Source organism: Choloepus didactylus, chromosome 2 (genome assembly GCF_015220235.1).
Source record: "Choloepus didactylus isolate mChoDid1 chromosome 2, mChoDid1.pri, whole genome shotgun sequence".
Taxonomy (NCBI): Eukaryota; Metazoa; Chordata; class Mammalia; order Pilosa; family Megalonychidae; genus Choloepus; species Choloepus didactylus.
In genome coordinates, this window is record NC_051308.1 from 233119285 (window position 1) to 233142850 (window position 23566).

Here is a 23566-nt window from a genome sequence, read left to right on the forward strand (position 1 = left end):
TTGCAATAAATGAAGCTTTACACAAAACTCACCCCCATTGAATTTATGTTTCCTGATCCTCGGGGTGAAAATTTGGTTTCACTTGGAAACTCCTGGTCTAACTGCCCCCTCCAGATCTGTCTTCCCTGGGGCAAGAGCCCTTGAACCCCATGTCCTGAGTACTCATTTGGGGGCAGTGCCTCAGAGACAGGGACACCCCAAACATCCCAATATGGTGGGGCTGCCCCCCAAAGACAAATCTGAGTCTGTCACATGACCTCAGGTTGAGCAGAAAGAGCTCTGGCTTCAGTATAGATAGAAATCTGTCTGCATTCTTACTGTCCCCTCCAGCCACACTATGGCCTTAGGCAAGTGACATCACCCCTCTGAGCCTCAGTTTCCTTTCCTGCAAAATGGGGTTTCACAGTGCCCAGTGGTTACGTGGATTCAATGGGACGGCGCATGGAAAGGGCCTGGCATGTTGTAAACACTCAGTCAGTGCTCTCCTCTCTTCTTGGGGTAGCCATTTTCTGTCTACTGAGCAAAGCTGAAGAGCCTTCCCGTCCCTCAGTCTCCTCCTGGGATTGGGAACAAAGCCATGATGTCCTTGGTCAAATCAGATCTTGGTCCCAGTCCTGCCACAGACTTGCTGGGCAACCGTGACAACTAACCCATCCCCTCTAGCCTCGTTTTTTCCAGCTATAAAATGGGAGCATTGAGCTAATTGATGGTTGGGTCTGATCTGCCAAGTGGGGAAGTGGGATGGGAGGGAGTGGGGGAGCAGGAAGAGCCCCACCTTCAGCTGTGGTCTTGGCCTTGGGAGAAATGGACATACCTGAGCCCCGAAAAATTGTCAGCATCAACCTCCGGAGTTTATGCCTCGTGCCCCTCCCCAGAGCCTAGGATAACTGCCCCTTTTGGCTATGGGGGAGGCAGTCGGTCCTCCCCGCCACACCCCAAGCTGCCCAGCAAGGCCAGAAGGCCGGGCACCCCGCCACTCTCCATGGGGGGCCGGTGGCCCGCCAAAATGCTTGGATCTTGGCGTCTCCATTTCCAGGGCAAGGGGGCTTGAACCCAATGCCGCTGACATTTCCCGTTAATCTGCCCTGCACCCTAGGTGCCACCTGACACCTTGGGGCTATTCTGGGGAGCTGAAGTAGGGTCCAGAGCCTGTGGGAAATGGTGTCTGGAGCCCTGAAGCCCCGGGACAGATGCCTCCTCCCTCCTCCCTCCTCCCCCTGGGGAAGGCAGAGCCAGCCCAAGTGGGCAGTGTGCTGGGCCGGTCACATCAGTTCTATTCTCTGTCCCCTGCGAGCATCACCCTTGGTAATCGGCCTTGGAGGCAGCCTGGCAGGGGAGAAGTCTAGAGGGGCGGCTGGAAGCTTGAGGAGGTGTCAGGGAGCGGGCAGGAGAGGGGCCCTGGGCTATTGGGTCATAAGAGAGAAAGTGGGAAGCCCTGTGGGCAGTGGATGGAAAGGGAACCAAAGCCTGAAACACTGAAATTTCATAACAGGAAGTCATTTAAAAATGTCTAAAATTAATGAACCAAGAAATAGCGATAAGCGTATTATTTAGTAATAGGAAAGTTGCCTGAGGCAGGGGAGGGCAGGGGCCGGACAGAGAACTGCTGCTTTTCTTTTGGACACTTTTTGGTGCTGTTTGATTTTTTTGACACTAAGTGCAAATATTATGTTAATAAAATCTGAAAGTTTAAGGAATTCATAAGGAAATAAAGCGCTATAAAGTGCTTCATAATTTCTCTCCTATGACCCACTTGCTTTAATGGAGATGCACAAACACCCTCGAGGTCTCCTTCACAGGGTCACTTTGCAGGCGGGAGGCAAAGGCCACGGAGCTGCCAGGGTGGGGACAAGGCCAAGCTCCTTTGGTTATGACCTTTGGGAAGCAAGTCTTGGGACTCTGGAGATGGGCCTGACTTTTGGAAACAGCCCAGGCTGGTGGACAGCCAGAGCTCAGCCTGGGTCCGTGGAGAGGGTAGTGAGAGCAGGGGTCTGGGGTGGGATGCCGGGCTCTGCACTTCCCTGCCGGAGCCTCAGTTTCCTCACCTGTGGATTGGGGGGATGGGGGAGCACCTCCCCTGCCCCAGGGGCTGGGAGACTCCCCCCATGAAAGTGCCCTGCAAAGCTGGCAGCTCCCAGAGAGGCTGGGTGCACAGCTAGTTCCTAGCGAGGAGCACAGTCAGCCCACCTCCCCCCGCCACCAGCAGGCAGCCCGTGCTAGGGCCTGTCCAGCTGGAAAGTTCACAACGGTCTGGGAGCCAAAACCAATATCACTTCCCCATCAGAGCCTTCAGCCTCTTTAACAGCAGCTGGCGAGGCCGCCTTCCCCTCCTTCTCCTTAGAACCCTTCTCTTGCACCAGGCTCCCAGATTTCAGTCCAATTTGCCAACACATGACTTCTCTGAGCCTGGGTTTGCTCACCTGTAAAATGGGAGCAATAATATTCATCTCCCAGGACTGCAGAGTCCTTGTGAGCAGACACTGTGCCTCAACTGTCCTCCTTTAAATCCCCGAGGCCTATTGCAGTACCTGGAACACAGTAGATGCTCAACGATTACTTGTTAAATGAATCATGCATGAATGGGATTGATCTGAGGAGTTTGTGAAATTAGACCCCACCACATCTCCCTCATAGAGGGCTGCAGAGGTTGAGCCCCGGGTGCTACCTCTCCAAGGACCAGGCACCCTTAAAGCCGCCATCCTCTTGCCTCCTTCTAGACCCAAAGAAGCCACACTGGGGGTCAGGAAGGATCGGGCTCGAAGGCAAAAGGAGGACTTGAATGTAGCCCCTGAGCCACCCAGGAGGGGTGACGTCACTGTCCGTCCTGTGCTAGGACCCTCCTCCCCACCCCATTCGGGGAGAGAGCACGCCTGCCAAGGGGACTGACCAGGAATGCGTTCATTCCCACCCAGCTCCCACCGTGGGCCAAGTCGTTCTTAGCCTGAGGGCGAGCTGCTGGACAGCACCAGGGGCCTAAAAACAGGCCAGCTCATTCTGTGTGACTTCCCCAACAATGCCCCTACCCCACCCTGTTAGTCCCTCACTTGGGGGACACTCCTGCCCCTCGGGACATTTGGCAAATCTGATGGCATTGTTGGTTGTCACAATTGGGGCATCTAATGTGTAGAGGCCGGGGATGCTGCTAAACCATCCTACAATGCACAGGACAGACCCCCACAACAGAGAATTATCCAGTCCCAAATGTCAGTAAAGGCTACTGTTGCAGTTAATGCAACTCTTCCAGCCAGAAAGGACCCCATTTTACAGGTGAGGAAACTGGGGCCCAGAGAGGCTGTCTAACTTGCCAAAAGTCACATAGCTGATAAACAGACCAGAGTTTCGGCTGCTAACTCCTGGGCTCTTTTCACTGCCTCACAGAGTCCTCAAGAAGCCTGTCCCCATAGCAGGCCTTGGGTACCAAAAGTATCTTTCCCAAGAGGTGGGAGAAGCAGGGGCCCCACCCCAGCTCCCCTTCTGTCGGCCTGGCCTCACGGACACCCTCAGGTAGAGAGGGGACAGCGGCTAGTATCTCATCCAAAGCAAAGCCCTAAGTCCTTGGAGGTGGGAGTCCTTGGGGAGAGAGATGTGCACACACGCACATACACACGTGTGCACGCAGGCACACACCCTTCCAGGGCAGACTGGGAAAGGTGGTTACAGAATTCTATGCCTCTACATTTGCCAAGCATGGGCTTTGAATCGTACCAACCGCAGTGAGTGCCCCAGGTCTGCCAAGGTCACCTGTGTGACCTTGGACTTGTGCCTTTGCCTCTCTGAAGTCTGTAAAGTGGGGAGCATCCTACCCACCACCCAGAACAGACTGGGGAATGATGAAGTGGTGGGAAAGCCCTTACCTACCGCTGAGGGGCTGGCTGGTTGCATCTCTGTAAGCTGGGAAGTCCTGGCCGGTGTCTGCAGATTTCCTCCGTGGGCTGGGAGATGTTGAGGCAGGGGGTTGGACAAGATGACCTCGGCAAGGCCAGTGATCATGCTGCATCCTAAAGCCGTGTAACTTCCTCCTGTCCCTGCCCCACCCCACCTGGCAGGCTTGGCTCAGCGACTCACCCATGTGTCTTGTCCCCAGAGATCTCCCTGGACGTGGATGCAGACAGAGATGGCGTGGTGGAGAAAAACAACCCAAGCAAGGTACCTAGCTCTTGGGGCAGGCATGGCCCTGAACTGGGGGGCTTCCAAAGGTCGAGCCCCAGACAGGACCCTGCAGGCCGTCATTGCCCTCCCACCAAGCACAGAAACCCCCATGTCACATATGAGGAAACTGAGGCCCAAGATGGCCTCCCAGACCTGCAGCAAATCAATGGCACAGCCCCCAGCTCCTTGCAAGAACAGCTCTTGAGCAGGATCCCGAGTCTCAGTTTCCCCATTCACAGGGTGGGGATACCCAGTTCACAGAGCTGTGACAAGCATGTGCCTGCCACAGAAGAAGTGCTGCATATGCATTTTTTCTTAATATTTTATTTGTTGTTTTATTCATGTTAAAACTGGGGGCGAGGATGGCTTAGGAACAGAAGGTTGTATTCATCATTCTCAGCTGAAGGCTTGTTAGCTTGTTCATTCATTCACTCATTCTCTTTTATCCTGCATTCCCCACTCCCATTCTCCTTCCCAACAAACAGCCATTTTAATGAGTTCAGTGTGTCTTTTTCTGTTCTTATGATCCTTACAAAATATGCAGTATTACTGGTGTGCCTGTATTTTTTATTCATGCAGCTAGTATTGTGTACTCAATCTCGGTCTGTTTCTTTTTTGTGCTCCTTGCCCCCACCAACCCAATTTTTAAGCTCCATCCGTTTTGTTGTGTGACGATGCAGCCTGTTGCTTCCAATGATTTTCTATTTTCCATTTTCTGCCCTTCTGTATCATTTAAATTTTGCCATGTATGTATGCTACTTTTATAATAACAACCTGAAGTCCAGGTTGCACTACAAATAGACTGATACTTTTAAAAATAAAATAAATACCAGTTAGAAGACAGGAGCCACGTGGGGCAGAGGGGCTCGGGCCTGCTGGGGAGCCTGGAGGGAGGGCTCCGCCTTGCCCCAGGCTCCTTGGTGGACACCACCTCGGCCCCACTTCCCGAGACAGCTGCCCTCACGAAGGCCCTGGGCCAGCCCCCCACGAATATTCTGTGTCTCTGGTCAAGCCACGGAACTGTTGACCCACCAAGACCTTGGGACCCCGCAGCTGGGAGAGGAAGACTTAAGTCATCCCCAGAGGGGCTCTGTGACCTCAGCAAAGGCACGCGGTCCCTGGGGGCCTGAACTTGGCCTGAATTTCTCCACCCGGGCCAGGGACGTTTTCCCATTGTCTTCACTCCTCCCTTAAATATTTGTTGAGCATCTTTGATATTCCAGAGCTAGGTCAGGGCCTGGGGATGAGAAAGGAGATGCAGCTCCTGCCCTCGGGGAGCCAGTGGCAGATGGGGGAGGGGGGCTATGTTTAGTAAAGAATGCCCCGGGGGACGTTTTCCTCCGGAAAAGGACTTACACGCCACAAGTGTAAACCCAGGGAAGCTGCTCTGGTCTGGAGCATCCTGGAAGGAGGAGGCTGGAGCTGGCCGGGTGACAGGGTGCATCCCAGGCAGGGGAGCCCGCCCAGGCCTGGACCTGAGAGCGTGGGGCCCAGGGAAGGGGAGACGGCCGCATGGCGAGAGCGGAGTGAGCAGGGGGAGAGAGAGGGACAAGATGGGGACGCGGCAGGTCTCCACGGCTTCGCCGGCCACAGCGAGGCATTTGGGCTTTGTCCTAAGGGAGCTTCTGAACGGTTTTTAAGCAGGGAAGCCATAGGATCTGGTTGGAGCTTGTTTGAATCTCTCTCTGGCTGCCGTGCAGAAAACAGATCACCTTACAGGTCCCAAGCTTTCAGAGCACGTCTGAAAACCACTGGGTGTCCTTCTCTCCATCCACAGTCCCCCCGAGCCCCTTGGGGACCTCAGGGCCTGTCGTGGGGTGGCTGGCTGCTCATTTCTCTGGCCGCCCTCTGCCTCCCTGCCTCCACCCCCTCCAGGCACAGGCACACCAGACTTGAAACTCAGGAATGCCCTGATCAGCCCCCCGGGTCTCTGCGTCTCTCTCGGCCACCGTCCTCCCCTGAATTTGCCTTGACTTTTGCACTGATCCTCTCTGGGCATCAGAGTTGAGACGGATGCCCAGCTGGCCCTGTCACAGCTGCCCCAGTGAGTTGTGGCTGCTCTTTATTCCCGTCTCGGGGCTGCCTCTCCTGAGGCCTGCGGGATCTGCCCTGGGGGTGGCACTCTCCTCTAGAAGGTAGAGAAGTGGGCCCTGACCTCTCTCCCTGCCACTGCAGGCATCCTGGACCTGGGGACCCGATGGCCAAGGGGCCATCCTGCTGGTGAACTGTGACCGCGACACGCCCTGGCTGCCCAAGGAGGACTGCAGTGATGTGAAGGTCTACAGCAAGGAAGGTGCCAGCGGGACCCCCACGGGCCGGGCACGGGCAGGGGGCAATGGAAAGATTCATGCCGAGTCCTGGGCTGGGCGGAGGCCGAGGCGGGTGGACTGGGGCCCCCCGGGGGTGATGCACCCAAAGATCCACTCCCGTGAAAAGCAGAAGACAAAGCTGTACATGCAGTGCAAGTGTAACTGGTTTATTATTATTATTATTATTATTATTATTATTATTATTATTACACACATACACAGAAAAGGGACCAGAAGGAAATTCTGAAAACTTTAATAAGGAACTATCTCTGGTGTTGGAGATGATGATTGTTTTTTTAGTGTCTCTTATCTTTTCTGTAGTTTCCATGTTCTGCGTGTGTGGAGGTTCTTTTCCCTGCTTATAAAAGTAAAAGGTTCTTTTGAGCCAGTATTCTAGCAGCAAGTCTCCTAACCCTGGGCTCCCCATCTTCTCCCTCTCAGACCTCAAGGATATGTCCCAGATGATCCTGAGGACCAAAGGCCCTGACCGCCTCCCAGCCGGATACGAAATCATCCTCTACCTGTCCATGTCAGACTCGGACAAAGTGGGCGTGTTCTACGTGGAGAGTGAGTGACCCTTGCCTGGCCCTTCTGGCAGCTTCCGTCCATTCAGTCCTCGCTGAGCCGACCCTGCTGTGCTCTCCACGACCACACTCCCCAGAGCCCTCCCTTGGCACCTTGGGCCCAGCAGGTGCAGGTGGCTGGAGAGGACCAGGGCTGCACCTGTCACTCATAGCCAACAGGAAACACTATTGTCCTGGGAAGTCAAGAAAACTCCAGGGGGATACATCTACCCTCCCCTCAAAGAAGTCTGTAGTGACGTGGGTTTATATGGAACTCAGAGGCCCTTCCTCCTGATGAACCAGGGGCATAAGGGCTTTTGAGGCCCCTCTTTTCCGGAGTCGTCACCTTCATGATACCTGAGGCAGGCACCACCTCCAGGTGTTTTCTGGCCATCTCAGACTTCCTGGAGCTGAGAGCTGCCTCTGACTTTTAAAGGCTCCCTGAAAAGGCTGGAGGCACCCTCAAGGAGCTGACCCCTTGTTCCTCTTGATGGCAACAGGGCGTCCTGGGCCCCAACCGTGTAGGGAATGCTCTTCCGCCATGGAGCTAGTCCTCGTAGCTGCCTGCTGGGTCTCGTTCTTTCTAAAAGTGGGTGCTGTGCCCCCTCAGTGCTGGGCGTTGTGCTAGGTGCTGGGATCACTGCTCGGATTGCCTGTGGGTCCCGCTGGCACTTCCTGCCGGCCCATGTGGAGCTGACAGTCTAGAGAGGGAGACAAAAGGAGTAAATGGCGCACTTGAAGGAAATGAAATAGCCCATGGAAGAGAAAAACGATGGGGGCGAGGCAAGGCTATGCTGTCCTGGGTGGGTGGAGGTGACATTTGAGCTGAGACCCAAGCAGACAGTCTGAAGGAATCGACCGTTTGTGGTCTGCGGGAAAGGTGTTCCAAGCAGAGGGAACAGCAAATGCAAAGCACAGAGGAGGGAGCTGGTTTGGAGTGCTGGAGGAGCAGGAAGAAGAGCAGAGCGGAGGGAAGGGTTAGGAGACAAGGTCAGCGAGCTGGGCAGGGGCCCGAGCATGCAGAGACGGTTTGGATTTTATTCTGAGGGCAGTGGAAAGCCATTCAAGGGCTTTAAGCAAGACACTGTCAGGATCTGATTTATGTGGTAAAAAGTTCCGTCAGCAAAAAAGTCCACTTTGCAATTTGCCGCAGTGCAAGTTGGAGCTTGCCTTGTGTGCCCATCTGTCTGGGGGACCCAGGATTCCTGAACCAGCTCTGTTGCCAACTCTGGACAGGTCTACGAGGACCAGGGCAGTTGCCATGAGGACCTGGTCGTGGGGGATCTGGACCCCACCTCAGAGAATGATTTAGCCGGGGCAGCAGCAGATGCCAGCCCATTCCAGCACTCTGGATCCACCAGCCCCAGGCGGTGACCTCACACAGGCTGGAATGTCCCCACTATCAGGCCAGCTCCACAGCCGCAGGGGGCCGGAGATGTTGACATTTACCCCGGCCAGGCCATGGTTGCCACGGGGTGGGGCTGCCAGCAGGGACAGAAGGCGTGCAGGTAGGACCTCCACCAGTTGCTAATAGTATTGTCTGGGCATCGTCAAGGGCTTTCCTCCTTTTAATGGTTGTGGATCCAGGTCTGACCCTGCAGTAACATCCCTTCTCCTCACTCACCACCCCCCACTCCTCTGAAGAGGAACTGTCATTGAAGACCCCCATTCCCCAAGGTCTGTCTTGTCTGGGCTGCAGGGAACAGCTGTTACAGAGACAGTGGCACCCAGCAGAGTTTCCCACAAAATGTGGACTCCTTGATGAATATACTCTGCGCAGCACACAGAAAAAGATGAAAAATACTTCATCTGTAGCACAGTTTCCTTTCCTCCCTTGCAAACATTTTGGGGTTTTATCAAAATCTGAGTCCACCTGTAGATGACACCTATGTCTACCTGTAGATGACACCTGGGTTGTGTGACATGTCATGTGTCACCCGTGTCCTGGCAGGGATGGACTAGCTCTCCCTGGGGGCAGTGGGATCAGGCCGGAAGTGTAGGGCCACCAAGGGGAGCTCTGGAGAGAGACAGGTCTGGGTTCAAATCCTGGATCTAGGAAGTCCCCTCACCAATCCACCTTGGCTTGCTCATCTGTGACATGACATGGGAATAATCCCCATGTCGGCTAGCAGTGGAGACTAAATGAGGACCCTGTGGAAGGCACGCAGTGCAGTAGCTGGCCCGTGGAAAGCTCTCTCTAGAGGGCAGATGTTGCTTTTGTTGGATTATTACAGCAAATATTAATTATAGTCGTTGGAGTAGACGGAAGTTTCCAGTGCTGTTTGGAGGACCAGGTGTCTGTCCTCGAGCCTCAGATTCTGCCCCACCCCCCAAAACTGGGGCCTCACCCCTTTGTACAAGGATAAGTAACCAACCACTCCCAGTTTGTCCAGGACTTTCCTGGTTTTAGCACTGAAAGTCCCTTGTCCTGGAAAACCCCTCAGTCCTGAGCAAACCAGAATGGACGGTCTGTGCTCCAAGGTGACCGGGAGGGTTGTACCAACCCGTACCACGTGGCTGGGACAGGGTGGCCAGCAGGCCCAGCCCAAGGCACGGGGCCCGCTCAGTAGAGGCTTTTTTAGTTCTCACAAGGAGAGCCAGCCATGCTCTGGCAGGTCCTCACCGAGCGGGGGACAGGGGACAGGCGCAGGAGGCTCCCCAGGACAATGGCCAGCTTGTTCCCACCAAGGAATTGATCTGCCTGGAGCTGGTCCAACCCTTAGAAAGGGACAGAGGAAACAAGTGCATTGTGAGCCACAGGCCATGGGGCCACATGGGCGGGGAGAGGTGGCGGCAAATGCACTCGACCGTGTCCTTCCACCTGCCCCAGCTCCCCCGGCCCGGCCCCTCCTCCCACACCGGAGCCTGGCAGAGCCACTGGCAGCCCCGAGCCCGGGGAAAGCTTGGGGGCTGCCACTTCTGCAGACAGGCCTGTGGCCTCTCCCCTGAAATCAGTTCTGGTGCATCCTGGAGTCTGTGGACCTGGGAGGGCCAAAGCGCCTGGGGAGGTTTGTTTTAATTGTACAGGTCGATACGGATCTGCCCAGAAACTGGGCCACAGGGTACACACTGCTGTATCTGGGTGAGAAGAGCGTCACTTATGTTGGGCTGTGACAAGTTCACTGGGACAATGAGCATGTCTGAATCTACCCACCCAAGGGAGGGTGAGGCGAGCTATTGTTTCTTTGCCTTCTGTTCAGAGGCTGTTCAATGAGATGGTCGTGAGTTAAGCAGTTGGGAATCGCTGACCCTTCACTGGCTCTTGTAACAGTAACACCAGCAGGTCCCAACTGTGTGGCCGAGATTACCGAGGCTGAGTGTTCTACCTTGTAACAACCCTGTGGCCTAGATATTAACAGAGGAGTAAACTGAGGCTCAAGAGGTTAAGTGAATTCCTCAAGGTTTTGCAGCTTATAAGGCCAGGGCAGTATTTGAACCCAGGTCTCTCTGACTCTGGAAGTCATAACCACATGCCTGCCTTTAGTCAGATATTTAACCCGAGTCTGGTTGATTGAGTCCTGTGTGAGAGCCACACTGAGCCCTGGCTTCTGTGGTTCATCCTCTTATTTCTCAAGTTTCGATCAAGCACCTTGGTTGTACCAGGACTGTTCTGGTTACATTTTCTGACCCTTGGGCAGCCAGTCATTAACCATTTCCATTGTTGCTGACAATCTGCAAGCTGAGCCTAGTTCTGCCCTTGCAGCTCTACAGGGCATAAAGAAACTCCTCCTGGAGCTACATAGGGCCCTACCACCAGGCCTTTGCCAAAGCAAGTATCTCCTCTCCCCTCGGCTCCCGGCTCTGCTGCCTTCTCTGCTCAGATGCTCCCACCCTGCTCCCCTCCCCACCCCGAGGAACCAGACAGCTCCTCTCACCTCTCACTCTGCTGCTCCACCATGACGCTTGCCACGTCCGCTCCATGTCGTCAGCTGAGCACTGCTCTTAGACAGGGATCTGCATCTTGACTACCTCCATCTCCCCCGAAGGTCCTTGCCCGTGTTGCTCCCAGAGTAGCAGCTCAATGCACGTGCTCTGAATTGGCCTGGAAATTCTCCCTTGGCCTCTCCTACAGGAGTGGAGTGGGATTCGGGTGCTCATTTGGTAAACACATACTGAATGCTGCCGTGTGCCTGGTGCTGGGCTCAGGCTGGGCCTGTCGAGTGTGGGGGGCAGGCGTTGGCTCCGTCCCCACGCAGGTGACAGCCCCTTTGGGCTGACAGCCAAACACACTAGGCCATGCGTGGTGAGAAGGGCTGTGATGGGGAACAACGGGGGCTGCAGAAGCTCCAAACAAACCAAAGCCTGAAGGAAGGAGGGAGTCAACTGTTCCCAGCAGAGGGGACAGCACCGAGATGAGCCAGATGAACTCAGTGGGGCAGGAGCCCTGGGGAACCTGCCTCTCCTCGCAGCCAGAGACCCCAGATGCCTTCCGTTATAACTGGAGGGGAATTTGGAGTACAGTGGGCACATTCAGGTTTTATTTGGATAAAGGGGAAGAGAGCTTGAGGTTCAGAATTAGACTTGAATTTGAGTCTCAGCTCAGCTGCCTACTGGCTATATGACCTTGGACAAGCCAGTTCTCCTTTCTAAGACTCAGTTTCCTCATCTGTAAAATAGGAGCAATAATGTCCTTCCTCAACACCACGAGCTGCTCAGTTATTGTCCAAATGTGCTGCTCGTGAGAGAGAACAAGTATTTGCTAGATGAGGGAGCCAGAGCCAGAGAGGCTGGTTTGTTCCATGCCACAGAGCTGGCACACTGCAAGCAGTGCTGAGGCGATGGCACTGCCCGACCACAGCCATTTCGGTGGCACTTTCTGCTTGTGCTTTTCTGTCGGTCCATAAATTATTCTGCCATGTTGTCCCCCTCCCCCCAGCCTCTTCCTTATGGGGGCCAGGAACTGACACTGGCCATTCTCCTTGCAGACCCCTTCTTCGGCCAGCGCTACATCCACATCCTGGGCCGGCGGAAGCTCTACCACGTGGTCAAGTACACGGGCGGCTCCGCAGAGCTGCTGTTCTTCGTGGAAGGCCTACGGTTCCCCGACGAGGGCTTCTCGGGCCTGGTGTCCATCCACGTCAGCCTGCTGGAGTACATGGCAGAGGTGAGCGAGGGCTCCAGGCCTCGGCCCTGGGGGACTGCGCTGGAGCCAGGGTGGGGTGTCAGGAGCCACTCCCAGGAGAACAGCCCCGAGAGGGGGTCCAAGTTGGGGGGCCCAGATGCCCACCTGCCCACACATGCCTGCCAGCAACCTCTGGGCTGTGCTCCTGGATCCCCCTCCTGCTCTTCCTACTCCCCAGGAATGTGCACTAGTCCTGAGACACAGGTTAACAGTGGTTAATGCAAGAGCTCACAAGGCCGGATGGGAAGTTCACTGAAGACCCACTGTGCACCCTGTTCTGGACCTTTTCTCTCCCGCCCCACCACGGACCCCTCACCCTAGCCATGGTTATACCAACACTGACCCAGGCCAGGCCCCCAAATCCTAGGCCCAGGTCATACCCTGCCCCGAGACATCTCGTCCCTGCTTTGCTCTCAGTTTGGGGAGACTAGACAAGAAGGAGAACGAACACCTACCCTTCTAAGGCAGGAGCCTCCCTCACTTAGGGTCTGTCCTGCTGACAGAGCCCTTCATCCCACAGGCCACACATCCCCAGACCCTGGCCTCTCAGGCCCACCCTCGGCGGAGCACAGGCCAAGCCAGGCTGTTTGGCTCAGGTATAGGGAGAGACCTGGCTCTCCTCTCAGACTCAGGATCCCCTCCCCATTTTGACCCACAGGCCACTTTGGGGCGGGACATGGTGGGCTCTTAGATTTATGACAATAGGCTCTGGAAGCAGATGCCCAGGTTCGAATTCTGGTTCAGCCGCCACGAGACACTGGGCAAGTGAATTAACCTCTCGGAGCCTTGGTTTCCCCATTTGTAAAACAGGAGTAACCAAAGCATCTACTTCCTGGTGAGGTGTCAGCACCCAGACTTGCAAAGTCCCTGCATAAGCTCCCTGGGAAGAGAAAAAGGCAGAAATTGCAGAGGCCATAGAAGCGGTGGGGGAGGGGGGTAGCCTCTGCTGCCACCCCTGCCCGGCCTGGCCTGGCTGTCAGGGTCCCCAGACCCCAAGCACCAGCAGAGACTCAGAAGGCAGAGCCGAGCAGCGAAGACCGGCAGCCTGGGAGGTGCGGCAGGCCGTGCCCACAGCCTCACCCCATCCTCCCCGCCACAGGCAGGGGCGGGATTCATGTTGCTTTTCAAAGCCGACCACTCAGAGGAGCACTGACATCGTATCTTGTTTTCCCTCGGGTTCCGGGCAAGCTGCCTGAACCTTTCCTTCCTGAACAGTCTAGACATAGCGACTTTAAAATGCTCAGGTACCCAGAGCATAACCCGAAGGCGGCACGGGGCTGGCTCAGCCATCCTGTGGGCCGATTCCAGGAAGAGAACTTGGATCGGGGAAGATAGACAGTAGTTAAGAGTGTTGGCTGCCAGCCAGCCCGAGCTCGTGTCCTGGCACTACCAGTCACAGACTAGATGACCTTGGACAGTTACTTAACCGCTCTGTGACTCAGTTTCCCCATCTGTCACACAAGGATTGTAAGAATATCTGCCCCCTGGGGTTGTAGTAAGGCAGAAGTGAATTGTCACATGTAAAAATACTTAGCACAGGGCCAGGCATACAGTAAGTGCTCAATAAAATGCACTGTTGCTATGTTTCACCCACTTTGGAAGGCGGGAGTGAAAAGCAACAAGGGACTCCACCTTGGTGAGACTTTTTGATCCCCCATGTCTCTCCCACACCCAGGCCGTTCCCCTGACACCCATCTTCACAGACACCGTGACATTCCGGATCGCTCCGTGGATCATGACTCCCAGCATCCTGCCTCCGCTGTCGGTGTTTGTGTGCTGGTAAGGGGTGGCCATGGCCCAAAGACAGGACAAGGCAGAGTGGCTAAGAGCTGGGGCCTCAGAGTCAGACGGATCTGAGTTGGAGTCTTGACTTTGTCACTCACTGGCTGTGTGACCTTGTACCCTCGCTTGGCCTCTCTGTGCGTCGGTTCCTCTGAAAGACCCTCATCACAGAGTCACTGCAAGAATTAAATGAGATGAAGCAGATCCCTGCATAGGGTACGTGCTCTAAAATCAATAGCTACCATGTCTTTTCCCATTCTCGGCCTCCTTGCAATGAATATTCAGGTCATCTTATTAATAAGCAAGTTTTTATGGAGCAGCTATTATGTCCTAGGCAGACGTAGCAAGATGATAAGCAGGGGAGAGAAGTGACTGCAGGTGCATGACTGGCAGCACTGAAAGGGACCCCCAAATCCTCAGGCCCATCCCTGGCCTCCGTGCTAGTCAGTGCCATGCTCCTCCTGAGCATGGGTCTCTTCTGAAAATCTGAGGAGCCCATAGATGTGAAGTTTTGTGGCAGGTGGGGGGGAGACCCCCTCCCCATTTTATTTACTCCTGACTTTGACAAACTCCACATGGGTGGGCGGGTTTATGAGAGAGTTGGCCCTAGACTGGTGGCCTTTACAAAGGTGACAGTGAACACAGAGGGTGTCACACCTGCCGGGCACAGCTCAGAGGTGACAGCTGCTGTCACCACCTCAGCGGCACATCCCTTGCCCCTCCTCACCCTTCCTGCTGGCCGCCCTCTCTTCCCCACACTTCTCAGCATGAAGGACAATTACCTGTTCCTGAAAGAGGTGAAGAACCTGGTTGAGAAAACCAACTGTGATCTGAAGGTCTGCTTCCAGTACGTGAACCGGGGCGACCGCTGGATCCAGGTGAGCCAAAGGCTGAAAAGCAGCCTAAATATCCATGCCCAGGAGATGGTTAAATATGTGATGTGCAGCCTTGCCATTGATGTGCATTGCAGCTGCCAAAAGGAACACGGCCAGCCTTGCCTGCAGATGCAGAATGAGCTCCCCGTTGTTACATGCAGGAAACTGTGTACAGGATGCTGCTGTTTGTGTTTTTAAAAATGGGGTCACTATCTGTACAAGCATGCTTGTGTTGTCCAGAGACTCTCTGGAAGGATTCATGAAAAACTGCTGCATGCATGGAGAACTGACCAGGAGAATAGGGTACAAGGGAGACTTACTTTTCGCTCTGTGCTCTTGTTTGTGCTTTGGAGATTTTTGTCCACGTGCACAATCTACCTGTTTCTCCATGAGCACCCCCTCCAGTCCCCCTCGGCCTGGTATTCCTGGGGCCCATGGGGGGGATGTCCCCCATGGGAGCTGACCTGCCCCCCCAACCTGGGTTCATCTGACTGCCCTCCTTGCTGTCCCCACAGGATGAAATTGAGTTTGGCTATATCGAGGCCCCCCACAAAGGCTTCCCCGTGGTGCTGGACTCCCCCCGAGATGGAAACCTGAAGGACTTCCCAGTGAAGCAGCTCCTGGTGAGAGGCTGGGGCTGCCTGGCAGGCTCTCTTGGGGACTCTTGCAGGACAGAGCGGTCAGGCGGTCGTGGGCACCCGTGGGCCTATTCGTCCACCGCTCGGGGCCTCTGTTTTCTCATCTGCAAAATGGCTCAGTCTGGGTAGTGACCTTAAAGCCCTTTCTTGCTCTGATGACTGATGCTTCTCTAGGACATGTAGAGTTTTCTCCTGGGAAAAGGGAACCACAGGAGACAGCATGCAAGGCCCGATTGCAGCGGCTCGGAGCCCTGTCGCTGCCCCGCCTCCAACTCACAGCAAAATAAATTTTCAGAGGGGAAAGATATAATTACACCATTGTTGAAAATCATGGTTCCACCTTCAAAACTCATCAGGAGCCTGAAGCTGTGGTTTTCAGCTCCTGTTTGGTTTGGGTTTTTTTTTTAAGCAATCTGAAGCCCCCAATGCTAGAGGCCATGTCGCTCCTTTTGTATGCTCTCAACGACCTACTTTGTGAGGGCAGAAATGAAATCAGTCTCCCTTTTATCCTCATCCTCCCTCTCCCCACCCCAAAAGGGCAGGGGGAGGCCTGGGCAGAGCCTGACAGTAATGGGGCAGGTCGGGTGGCTTTCCCAAAGGCACACGCAGGGCAGCCTCCCCATTAGGCTCAGGCGGCTGGAGGCAACTCCTGGCCAGGTCCACACCAGCTTCTAGAGAACATGTCACTAACCCAGTCCCTCGTCACCCGGAGGAGGCAGAGCCAAGGGTGTGAACACAAAGCTCTGGAGCGTCAGACGGGCCTGGACCAGAGCCCTTGTTCTATACCCGAGCAGCAGTGTGACTGGGGCAGGCAAGTAACCTCCGCGAGCCTCGGTTTGCTCATCTGTGAAATGGGGATGAAAGTAGTCTTGGTCTCCTAGGATTGCTGTGAAGATTCAAGGTGACACTGCAACAGTGCTGCTCCTGGTGCGGTGACCATTATCAGCTGATGTTTTCATTGTCACTCCACAGCCTTGGATGCTGTCACTTGTGATCTCTCTGTCTACGTCCCCCCGCGCTGTGAGGGGTAAACTGACCACCGGCCGTGGTCACTGACGCTGCCTAGACCCTGCCCTACCTGTCTTTCCCAGGTGTCCACCAGCCTCCCAAGTTCCAGGCTGGCCCAGTGCCAAGGCCTCAGGCTGCGCTATTGCCGCCGGGCTTTGTGCTGCGTGCCTGCCCGCCGCGGTGATGCCCTGAAACCGCAGCTGCCCTGGCCTCCGGCAGGCTCGCCCCTCGCCATCTGAGGCTCCCCAGCAAGGAAGCACTAAGCTGTGGTGATCCACCCCACCAGGCCCAGCTGTCCCTTGAGCCTCTCAGCTGGGCCAGGATAAATCATATCCTCCCACTCTGCTAAATTTTGTCAGGCAAGTTTAGTCCCAGCCCCACTGCAAACTCCTGAACATGGTCCCCACTTTTTTTAACAAAAATAAATAAATAAATAAATCTTGCAAGGAACTTTAAAATTCAGGGAGTCAGTGGGATTAAATCCCAAGCACCAATACCAGTCTGTTAGAGCTCTGTGTTAAGAAGGGTTCTGAGGCTACATCTGGGCTCAGTGGGAAAGTACAGTTGATTGGGAATGAGTTGGGATGGCATGCGTGGTGCATGGCTGCCATTTCCACATGTATCGATCAGTTTTCATTAGGTAAGGCTGCAGTAACAAACAATCCCCAAATCTCAATAACTGACAATACAGGTCTATTCACTGCTCGCATTCCATGTTGACTGCTGGTTGGTCGTCAGTGGCTCGGCTTTCTTGCGCCTTCCTCACTCTAGAGCCCCAATGTGCAACATGCCGTTTTCTTGATCCAAGAGAAGAGAAAGGGATCTGGCAGACACAGATAGTGGCCCTTGCGGCTTCTGCTCTTCATTGGCAGCCATCACTTCTGTTCACATTTTATTGTCCAAATGAAGTCACATGACGGGAGGTCTAGTCCTTCAGGGAGATACCAGAAGTCACATGGCAATAGGCCAGCATGCAAATTCCTCTTACTGTAAAGAGGGAGCAGATCCCTGGGAACAATGATGCAGTCTAGCACCCTGCCTCAGATCACCTAAGCTGACACTTCTTTTACAGATAGGGAAACTGAAGCCAGAGAAATTAAGAGATGAGCAGGGACATTAGTAGCACAACACTACGACTAACCTGGAAAGTACCATTGGTGTTTGGTATATAGTTAGCGGTGCACACAGAGACCCTGATGTACACACATATACTCTCACACTCTCACACGCATACCCACACTCACACCAACATGCTCACAAGCTCCACGTCCCCGTGCTGAAGCCCCTGCTCTCTGGTGGAAATAGGGAGACCACAGGCAGTCTTCCCAGAGGCTAAGGGTCCACCGTATTGGGCCAGAGGTGGTGAAACAGTTGCTGTCAGAGGGTAGCTGGGCCGGGGGCTGAGCACTCCTGGTGGTGGGAGACTAATGACAGGTGTGTGCCCTCTACCCAGGGTCCGGATTTTGGCTACGTGACGCGGGAGCCGCTCTTTGAGCCCGTCACCAGCCTCGATTCCTTTGGGAACCTGGAGGTCAGTCCCCCAGTGACGGTGAATGGCAAGACATACCCCCTGGGCCGGATCCTCGTCGGGAGCAGCTTTCCCCTGTAAGAGAAGCTGGGGCGGGGTGGGGACAGCAGGGGTGGGGAGGTCACTGGTTTTTTGGGGGGGTGGCCTGGGTTGCTTACATATGGGGCAGTTGGCTGGGAGAATGACCCCCTGGTACCCTTGGGGGCTGGAGGCTGGTCTCCGTGCCCTTCACACAGGTGTGGCTGCAGCTATCGCTTCCCTTTTCCTCTTGGGCTTAAATGCCTCCTGCCTGCGCCTGGTGTCTGTCACCCCTGAGGCTCGGACTCCTTCCCGTGACTTCTCAGCTGGTGCACCCTGGGTTTGGGGTGGGCTCTGGAGGCTGAGCTCCTCCGGCATGCTCTCTGGTGAGGCAGGCATGACTGGCAACCTTCTGAAGGGCTGCCTCCCCACCCCCACCCCAGGTCTGGCGGTCGGAGGATGACGAAGGTGGTGCGTGATTTCCTCCAGGCCCAGCAGGTGCAGGCACCCGTGGAGCTCTACTCAGACTGGCTGACCGTGGGCCACGTGGATGAGTTCATGGCCTTTGTCCCTATCCCAGGCAGAAAGGTGAGCTCGCCCCCAAGGCTGGGGTGAATAGGGTGGTGGAGAACCCATGTGCTACCAGCCCTCCCCAGCAGGAGCAGGGTCTCAAGGAAGTGGAAGAAGGAAGGAGGCTGAAGTTGGGTTGTATGTTGTCATTGTGGCACTTAACGCTGCCGAAAGTGCTCCAAGGAGATTCAGACTCTCTAGAGCAATGTAGTTCAGTATGAACAGAGTGTGAGCCACAAATACATGCCATGTTATGTATATTTACATTTTCTAGAAGCCATATGCTTAATTTTAACAATATATTTTATTTAACCAAATATATCCAAAATATTAGTATTTCAACATATATTCCATATGAACATTAAGAATGAGAGACTTTACATTCATTTTTCATATTAAATCACCACAATTTGATGTGTAGCTTACACTTACGGCACATCTCAATTTGGACCGGCCACATTTCAAGTGCTGAATAGACACCTGGGGCTGGTGGCTGCTGTATTGACCAGAACACTCTAGAGAGCAATAGGGAGTGGGCCTGGGGTTCCAGAAAGAGCTTCTTTCATTTTTCTGGAGTGGAAGGAATGGCTGTCTTCATTCCCCTGGCAACTTGGAAAAGTGCTTCCTCTCCATCCAAGGCCACCTCTGACTCTGAGCCTTGACCCTATGGCATTTTCTGCGGAGACAGAGGAATTTCTGTAGCAGAAAGGGTCAGAAATACTCCTCGGGGACAGAGAAAACCCTCCCAGGCAGCCTTTGCCACTTGGAGTGGGAGGCACAAAGCGATGAGCAGACAGGGCTCAGGGTCCTCGGGGCTCCGGCGTGCCTTTTTGTCACTTCCCCTCCACTGCCGACACTGTCCCTCTGGACTTTCTCCCGCAGCAATTCCGGATGCTTATGGCCAGCACCTCAGCCTGCTACAAGCTCTTCCGGGAGAAGCAGAAGGAGGGCCATGGGGAGGCCATCATGTTCAAAGGTGAGTGGCCCCAGGGCCTTGACAGAGAAGGAGGAGCTAGAGCCCCCCACAGAATCGGGAGGATGGGGGGTGAGCACTTGGTTCCCAAGCATCCAGCTCCCCTTCCCCAGGCATCTGGCCTGCCCTGTGGTTTATGGGGTCAGTCCTGACCCCTTGTGACCTTGTTGTGACAAGGGTTGGGTAGACCACTGAGCTTTGCACTGTTGATCATCACCAGTGCAAAGTGCTGCTGCTTCCTGAGGACCTACTGTGCACTTAAATGGCAACAGACCCAGAGGAGAGTGAAATCATTCAAAATTGCCATAGATCTGCATTCATAGAGGGAGAAGGAGAAAAATCACATTTGGCTCAGGGACAGGAAGAAAAACGAGCATCGACAGACACTGATTATATGGTCAGGCATCCTCACTGTGGTCTCATGTAATTAGGGTGCACAGAGATTGGGAGGAGGTTCACATTTAAATGAATCACGAGAAGAGGGAAAGCTGGTCAGCTGAAGATAGCCAGCCAGGTTAGAGAGGTTCCTTACAGGTTTTTTGCTTAAGTTATTTTTGTCACTTCTCCAGTTGGTATCCCCAATATCCCTCACTCCCAAAAGTCTGCGTTCCTAAGGCTGTTGATATTTGAATATATTGCTGCCCTCCAAACCAAAGATGGTATCCCTGCAGTGATTGGTGTCCAGTACAGACAAGACCAGTTTAAGAACGCTGTCCTTTTTTGATTCCCAACCAATGGAATATTTTTCCTTGGATTGACAGGCACACCTCCTGACCTTCTGGAAACTTCCTTTCTATAGTTAAACACACCCAAAAGCTACCCCTAGGCTAGAGGGACCATTATCTTCGTGCCCATAGGGCCGAGCGGTGATGTAGAGACAGCTCAGGAGCCCGACATCCCCCAATCTCGTTGCCCCTAACAAGCCACAAGCCTGGGAAGTGCAATGGATCAGCAGAGTCTTCCCAGATCAGGCCAAAAAACAAAATAAACAAACCAAAAAAAGGTTACTTGCAAAGGCTCTGGAGTCACACAGCTCTGCTACCTGCTAGCTGTGGGACCTCGGATAAGTCACTTAATCTCTCTGTGCCTCAGAGGAAACTTTGCTTCACAGAAATGTGGGGAGGATTACTGAGTTAATCCATGTAAAGCTTTAGAAGTGTGCCCACCACACTATTACTAATCAGGCCAGAAGCCCGCAGGGCAGGCACAGGAGGGGTTCTTGTTGTCACAGCGGGGATCCTCTATAAAATAGAGGTTAGAACAACACACACACCCATGTTCACACACAGACACCCAGGGCAGAAGCCAAGCATGAGGCAGACCCAGGGCACGGGGAGAGGGACTGCCTCTGCCACACTCACCCTGGGCAGCTGCTCATCCTTTGGTGGGAGACCCGGAGGGCCTTCTGCACCCCCACCCCCACCCCACTGGCCAGAGAGAGTGCAAGGCAGCACGGCCTCTTTCCTGGCCCAGGTGACCCCCCACCCCACCCCGGAGAAAGGAGTGTGCGCTGTCCGTCTGGGACAGCAGGGGCCTGATTTCCCCTGGGGTCACCCTCCTGTCCCCCAGCCTGTCTCCATCCCCCCTCCACCAGCAGTTGGCCCAGGGGCTGGGGAGGGGTCCTTGGTGGGAGGGGTCCCTGGGGACCTGAGGCTGAAGCAGCCGTGTCCTCTGAAACCCCCAGGCTTGGGTGGAATGAGCAGCAAGCGAATCACCATCAACAAGATTCTGTCCAACGAGAGCCTCATAGAGGAGAACCAGTACTTCCAGGTGAGGGCGGGCCCAGCCGGGGCTGTGGGCTGGGGCAGGGGGCCTGGGGGTGGGGGGAATGAGGTACCACTTACTTCCTCATGGCTTCCGTGGGGAGTGCTGGACCTCAGGGGCTCAACAGGCACTCAGTCCCCCCTCCTTGCTTTACTCCTGCCAAAGCTGGAGAGTAAAAGGGATGAGAGGGTGGAATGTACAGGTCAGCAAGGTTAGAAGCAGGCAGGAGACCCGGAAAAGAAGGTGCATCAGGCAGTGCCAGAGAGGTGGGGTCTCCATGAGGCTAGAGCCCTTCATATTTGGGGGAGACACACCCCTTTAAAAATAAATGAAAGCTACAGACTTAGGTCTCCAGAAAAATGCACGTATGTACATATGCCCTAAATTTTGAATTGTTTTAGGGGGATCACAAGTCCCTAAAGTTATCTATCTAAGGATAGACCCCACTTTCTGAAACCCCAAGACCTAAAGGTTGTATCCAGTAATAAAAACCAGTCAGGAGGGTCATACTTTGAATTAAATCTCTATTTGCATAAGCATTTTAAAAGGACCAGGTTTTTTTTTTAAAAAAAGGTGGACTGTTGTAACAAAAAGGCATTATTGGCTTGTGTAAATGGAAAGTCCAGCTGTGGGGTGGGTTTCAGGCACAGGTTGATGAGGCCTCCAGCTCCATTTCTCTGCACTTCTTGGGCTCTGCAGGAGGTCTCATGGTAGGAGCAAAGCTGCAGCAGTTCAAGACCTCACATCCACCCAGCACAGCATCTACAAGGAGAGAGGTTTTCTATGCCCCCCACCCCCACCCTGATAATTGAACAAAAACCTCATCTTTCATTCTGATTAGGCCAACCTAAACCAATCCCTCTGGCCAGGGAAATCCCATGTGCTGATTGACCTAATCCTAGATCTTGATCTGGGTCAAGAAGGTAGGCGCGAGGGTCCACAAATTATTCTCCCTTGGAGGTGGGGGTGGGGCCACACTGCAGAGGGAGAAGTGGACCAATGCCAGGGAAGTGACAGCAGGTCCCACCACAGTCCACAAAGATGCCTCACTGGCTGTTTGAAAGTGGACTTCATTATGACTCTCTCCTTGTAGTCATTTCTGGGCATCAGGTAGAACTGAGGTCAAATCCTGGCCTTGCCACTTGTGCCAGTGGGGCTTTGGGCAAGTCACCAAGGTGATTCCCTCACCTCTAAAATGTGATTATAATAGTGTCTACCTTGGGGGTGGCTATGGGGCTTAAATAAGTGAAAGGCAAAGTGCCTAAAATAGCCCCTGCCACTTAGCGCATAGTAGCTTCTACTGTTACCATCAAAATCATCGCCCATGTTTTCTCACCTCACTGGGTGGCCTGGGGAGTCGGTGAGATGCTATAGAGGAGGCATTTAGTACCGGGGCTGGCTCCTGAGTGCTGGGTGACAGCTGTTACCACTCTTTCCGTGGTCTTCCTCTCTTATCATCACTGTTACCGGCCCCTGGTGCAGAGGCGGGGTGCGGGGTGAGGGCTGGGAGTCCCCCTGGAGCACTGGTTCTGCAGACCGCAGGGTTGATGAAGGCAGCAGGGGGGGTCCCCTCATCCACATGTCCCTCGCCTCCCCCTGCCCAGCGCTGCTTGGACTGGAACCGTGACATCCTCAAGAAGGAGCTGGGGCTGACGGAGCAGGACATCATCGACCTGCCTGCCCTGTTCAAGATGGATGACAGCCGCAAGGCCAGACCCTTCTTCCCCAACATGGTGAGGAGCTCTGGACCCCTACAGGCAGGTCCCGGTCCGGTGGCTTCACTCCACTCACCCCAGGCACTTCCCCTCTCTGGGCCTCCATTCCCTCCTGGGCGTGATACTCGTGTCCTAGCTGCTGCCCTTGGGTACTGGGGGTCCTTTAGCTGAACAGATAGGAAAGGGCTTTGCAGAAGTTTAAAAGTCTTTTATGCACAGAGAGGTTCTCGTTGTCACAGTGGGGATCCTCTGTGAGACAGAGTTAGAACAACACACATACACTTGTTGACACGTACACACATGGACACCCACATGCACAGCTGCATACATACATATGCACACAAATATATCTGTGTATGCACAAATGTACACACCAGTGCACACGAGTGCACATAAATATACAGTTGTGTGCACATACGTGTACATGCACACATGTGCACACATGTATACACCTTTTCAGTGCATACCTACAGAGGCAGGTTGCCTGGTTTTCCATTTCAGCTCTGCCATTTATGAGTCACTTAGTCCCTCTGTGCCTCAGTTTCCTCAGCT

At 54.2% G+C, this 23566-nt stretch overlaps 1 protein-coding gene across 1 annotated transcript in view; it reads left to right on the forward strand.

The window, feature by feature from the left end:
- PADI2 (peptidyl arginine deiminase 2) overlaps window positions 1-23566 on the forward strand; it is a 41012-nt gene that overhangs the window by 14865 nt on the left and 2581 nt on the right. Inside the window, exons 4-15 of the mRNA XM_037828383.1 lie at window positions 4085-4146; window positions 6325-6442; window positions 6900-7025; window positions 11947-12125; window positions 13819-13922; window positions 14692-14803; window positions 15316-15423; window positions 17900-18051; window positions 18436-18580; window positions 19445-19538; window positions 21220-21305; window positions 22904-23032. Of these exons, the coding sequence (XP_037684311.1) occupies window positions 4085-4146; window positions 6325-6442; window positions 6900-7025; window positions 11947-12125; window positions 13819-13922; window positions 14692-14803; window positions 15316-15423; window positions 17900-18051; window positions 18436-18580; window positions 19445-19538; window positions 21220-21305; window positions 22904-23032 (1415 nt within the window). The remainder of the gene's footprint in view (window positions 1-4084; window positions 4147-6324; window positions 6443-6899; window positions 7026-11946; window positions 12126-13818; window positions 13923-14691; window positions 14804-15315; window positions 15424-17899; window positions 18052-18435; window positions 18581-19444; window positions 19539-21219; window positions 21306-22903; window positions 23033-23566) is intronic.